Consider the following 5,118-nt stretch of genomic DNA (forward strand, 5'->3'; position numbering starts at 1 on the left):
AAATGAACGAGTGACTATCACTGAACCACAGGAGGAAAAAAAAAATGTCCGAACGAAAAATATTGAAGGATAAGAATTTTTTTCTTTTTCATTTGATATTTTAAATAAGACCGTCTACTTTTAGGTGCCGGTTTAATCATTATAAACAGTATAACCCGTATAATCTATTAAACGCTGAATTTCTCACTTTGAAACCCTTAAAGTCGTATCATTTGAATTTCAGAGTGCCGAAAAGAAAGGTAAATACAACAGGCTGTACAAGAAACATGAATCCTAACCGTTAGCTGTGCAAATCAAAGTCATTCAAATAATAATAATAATAATAATAATAATAATATGATGAGAAGAACAATTATATTAAGCGTTGAAACAAAAAGTAGCATTATTATAGCATCAAATTGTACATAATAAATAAAATTAAAGGCATCCAAATCCGGTAGCCATAATAATAAACGTTTGAACATTTACATTTCTTACAGTTCTGGGCACCTGCCTTACATCTATTCCGAGATCCGAGCTGGGATCCGAGGAACCTCTCGTAGATGGTGAAAAAAGTTCATGTCCACGCGGCCTCAGTATAAATGTCTTGCTCATTCCTCTCTTCTTATGTACATGCATTGCTGTATTCAAGTTTTCAAAAGAGGAGACCGTTTGTTTGTTTTTTAGCGGTGGAGTCACATAGCAGCGGCGTGTGCTGATGAGTACGGGTCAATCCCACTCTTGGTCATACCCGGGAACAGTATGTAGGCAACAGGCGGCTGTAAACTCGACGCCGACCATGCGGTGCAGTTACACGGCACCACGTACCCGGGGTTTGTGGGCGACGGGTGGGTGTGGGTGTGCTGGCTGGGGCAGCCCAGGCTCCCGAATGCGCCGTTCTGGTATCCCAGAGATGATGCGTAAGGTAAAGTGCTGGTGGCCAACGTGTGGGGCATCTCTGTCATCTTCTGGATAGCGCTGGAGCTGAACTGGCTCGGGTCGAGGAAGGAGTAAGGGGCTGATGTGGGAGGCAGGAACGCGCGGGCTTTTTCCGAGGAACCTAAGAGCGAGTCCGTGGCGGAGACCGGAAGTCCTTTCAGGTGATCCGTGTCGCCCAGGTAGGGCAGAGGAAACACATACCTGTCCTTCTTGAGGAGGTTCTTGGGCTTGCGCCTGGGTCTGTATTTGTAGTCTGGGTGTTCTTTCATGTGTTGAGCCCTCAGCCTTTTGGCCTCGTCGATGTACGGTCGCTTCTCGGATTCAGAGAGCAGCTTCCACTCGGCGCCGAGTCTTTTGCTTATTTCTGAATTGTGCATTTTGGGATTCTCTTGAGCCATTTTCCTCCTCTGGCCTCTTGACCAGACCATGAAGGCGTTCATGGGTCTCTTGATGTGATCTACCGGCTTTGACATTTTTTACGGTTCCCTGTTAAAATAACAACAAAAAAAAAAGTTCTTCGACCAACCAAGAGAAAATAGTATTCACCTGTCCTGCCGACAGACACGGATCATGCCACTTCTGGAAAGCCGGAGGAGTAGGAAAACGGCATCAATGGGGAAAATCCACTAATTCTTCCGCGTTCGTCGCAAAGTTGAAAGATGTCTCTTCTTCGAAACGACGCTATTCGGCTGAGAGAAGAACAGCCACGCGCGCCACAAAATCCAGCGCGGCAAAGCGAAGTTTCCGCGATCTGTTTGCGCGCTTCTTTTTTTTTCTCTCGGAGGATTCTCGCCCCGCGAAGCACCTGGCTGGGAAATGAGGAGAAGCGCGTGAATGAGAGCCAAAAGCGGTGAAGTTCAAAGGCTGGGCTGGTTCGCTCTGCACGCGATCTGACATAATCGCAGGGCGTTCACGCGCCAACCTGAGCGCCCAATCAGCTCTGAGAAAGCCACATAATACCTACCAAAATATGTATATTACAACACAAACAAAGATCGGGGAGGAAAAGGAGGTGACTCTCTTCCCTCCCCAAATCCATTTAGTTGAAGGTCTACAAACACAGACCTTCAACCTTTTTGTAATAAAACCTGACATCTACCAGCGTCAATCCTTCAGAGACGACAGATGCCTGAAGAATAGACAAATTCTTATTTTAAACATCGCTGTCCTCACGCGAACACCGTTCCGCGCGCGCGCTTAAGCTTAAGCTTCATTTAGGTATTTCGATTTACGTCTACTTTTTGTTCAAATTAATTGTGATTCTTTTTTTTTTTTTTTTTTTTTTTTACAACCGGTTTGTTTTTATTTTATTCTTTTAAGATAACACAGGCTACGCATTGCAAGTCCAATTATCAAAACCCCATCGCGCAAATACCGAAATGCCTAAACAAGAGAAACGACGAAAAGACGAACAGAGTTAAAGATATCCGTAAACGCGCGCTTGTCTGAGGCAGTGGCCCCCAGGCCAATATTTCCTAAATGAGAACAATTGTCCAAAACTCTCCCGGGACAGGCTGGGTAGGGGCTTGCACCTGTTTTGCTGCTGTAATCTCACATGTGTAGAACATGCCCATGGACCCTCTCTGAATGGTAACATACCCACGCAAATTTGGCATTGTGAAAACAATAGAATCATGCTCATAGAATCATTACATGCCACAAATAATGAAACGCAAATGAAAACCTTGCGCCGGGTGACGCGCTTTGTTTCCGCCCGTTAATATTTCCAACAGATATTTTTTTGCGCGAAAAGATCTATTAAATGATTCAGGTGTCGCGTCGTTGCTTTAAACGTTAGATTCAGGGTCAGAGTAAAGTTGCTTAATTATTTCCAGTAAAGCGTATTTTACATCGAAGCTGCGGTTAATTACTCTTGTCTTTCTCCTGATCTCTGTCTCTCTCTCTTTTTTTTTCTTTAACGTGCGACAAATACACTTCAGGAATGCGTTTATGATTGTCAAAATCCACCCGGATGTGTGAACAGAAGTATTAGGATACTAATTCAAGGTGATGTTTTGTGCTGAGGTGCGCGCACCAAAACCTTTAACATGCAAATACGAGCGTTTAAAAAAGATCAGGGTCTTAATGAGCCCGAGGCGAGGAGCTTGATATATGAGAGGCACGGGTGTAATTATTAAGTGAAATGTATAAGATATGTGATATCTCGTGGAGAGGCCTTCAAGCGTGACATGAGGGATCTGTCTGTAATTTAGCACGCGAACATATATTGTTTCTGTCTTATTACACGATACAGAGGTATTTCAAAACATGCAGGTATCAATCTAAATGGCGAGAGATAAATGCCGTGCGCGTACACGCGCGTTCTAGTAAGCGTTCGTTTACTTAATTATTTATTTTTTTTTGCTAATTTATCGGTTTCTCCTTTATTTTGCGCGTGGAACTCTTTCTCTCCAAAGCGTCTAATACCTCTCAAAGCTTTGTTTTCGGACCGACGAGGGTATTCGTAATTGCTATATTTATTTATGAACATTTATACCTGTTTATCATAATTATCATTCGTATTCGCTCACTTCTGCTCTTTCAAGGTCACACGATAGTTGAATATCAGCAGATGTATTGATTTTTAGATCACAGGCATATATGCAGGAGATTCAGTCTCGTAGCTTGTAGGGAAATTTTTTTATTTTTAGCCTTATTCATATTTTTCATTTTTTTAAATATGCGTGCTACTTTGCGTAACTTTATTTTGAAACAATGCATGCGATGTACGCAAATGAAGTTAGCTGGACTTTTATTATCCATGCCATATCTTCCGACAGAAATAAAAACAGCCGTTGTCTTTCAATATTATTTAGTGATCGTAAACCGTGGACTTATATATAACTTTTTTTTCAATTAAGCTAAACCCATGTGTATATAAATCCTCAATGAGGCGCTGATGGTAAATGCATCTGGAGAGCATGAAGTGTGTTTCTTAGTAGTGCCGGCTCGATATCCATCAAGCTTTACTGTTCCACCGCCTCTCAGCCTCCTCTCCATTTCAGAGCACAGCCGAGAGCAGTGCAGCTTGAAATCCGGAGAACACCAGCCTGATAGAAACAGAAATTACAACGGGAATTAACAGAAATTATTGGGGCACGCGGCATTTGACATAGAGATGATGTACTCAAAGCCAAATGAAGTGAGATTTGTGAAATCAAGCATGCTGAGGCGCGCGCGTCATTAAATGGAAGCTCGTCATAATGGAGGAGATGTTTCGCGTGCGTACCGTGGATCTCTCACGCGCGCAAATTGAACCGCTCGCGCCTCTTTTACGCGCTTACCGAGAACTTTAGCGTGCCACCGACGCATGCAAATGTGTGCGTGTGTAGCCGTGTTTTGGTGCGTGTAACGTAAAGCACGATAAGTGTTATTTTTACTCATATTCACTGAAATCGCTTCTTTAACTACCTATACTTGTAATATTGCGATATTATCACGCATCGGTACGCTACTGACTTGCTCAGAGAACTGTTACTTTAAAAGTGTATCACTCCCAAGCATTTGCAGAGAGTGAGAGGCGCAAAGGCAGCTGAGGTACGTACTTAACAAAAAGAAAAGGAAAAAAGCCCCAGTCTGCGTAAAGCCAAAAGTTGACCTGAACAGTATTTTTTTCTATCTATCTATCTCTCTCTCGATCGACCTGCTGTATCGAAACTTTTTCCCTTTTTTCTCTTTTAGCATTACCCATCTACCGAAAAGACAAACGAATTAACTTAAACCTCTGCAAGACCCCCCATCAATAACTTTATTAAATAAATAAACGATAGGTTGCTATAACCTAACCACCCGATTTAATTCTTCATGAGCCCAAGGTGACCAGTCTTTATTATTTATATATTGCTTATCTGCAAACGAAACGTTTTTACTAATCTCGGCTCTCGAACGACGACACGTTTCGGAGTGGCCGCGACCGGCTTGGAACACGGACGAATGGATATCAGAGTGGTGTTGAGTGAAAAGAGGTCAACTCAATAACAACACTTCCACGGAACACAGCAAAACAATTCGGTTTCGTCTGAGCTGATGTGGTCGTCCCTGGTTTTTCTCGGAATCGGCGGGAACGCTGTGTAAATCCCACGTGCTCCGACCCCCACGTTTCACACGGGGTTCACGAGACGGATACGGTGGTACAGTAGCTGTCCATGGTGCTGAAGCGCTAAGTGGCTTTTTCCACCGCTAACTCGCGGTCCCACTCAG

The 5,118-nt window shown here is 43.3% G+C and overlaps 1 protein-coding gene across 1 annotated transcript; it reads right to left on the reverse strand.

The window, feature by feature from the left end:
• Nucleotides 1-556: 556 nt before the first annotated feature.
• sox14 (SRY-box transcription factor 14) lies at nt 557-1,530 on the reverse strand. Its single transcript, XM_043241126.1, has one exon. The coding sequence runs from the start codon at nt 1,389-1,391 to the stop codon at nt 675-677; it is 717 nt and encodes a 238-aa protein (XP_043097061.1). The 5' UTR covers nt 1,392-1,530; the 3' UTR covers nt 557-674.
• Nucleotides 1,531-5,118: the final 3,588 nt, after the last annotated feature.

This window comes from Puntigrus tetrazona, chromosome 6 (assembly GCF_018831695.1).
Source record: "Puntigrus tetrazona isolate hp1 chromosome 6, ASM1883169v1, whole genome shotgun sequence".
NCBI classification, from domain to species: Eukaryota; Metazoa; Chordata; class Actinopteri; order Cypriniformes; family Cyprinidae; genus Puntigrus; species Puntigrus tetrazona.

What these genes read in the sequence shown, in the direction of transcription:
- sox14 (XM_043241126.1), bottom strand. Translation starts at nt 1,391, where the DNA reads ATGTCAAAGCCGGTAGATCACATCAAGAGACCCATGAACGCCTTCATG.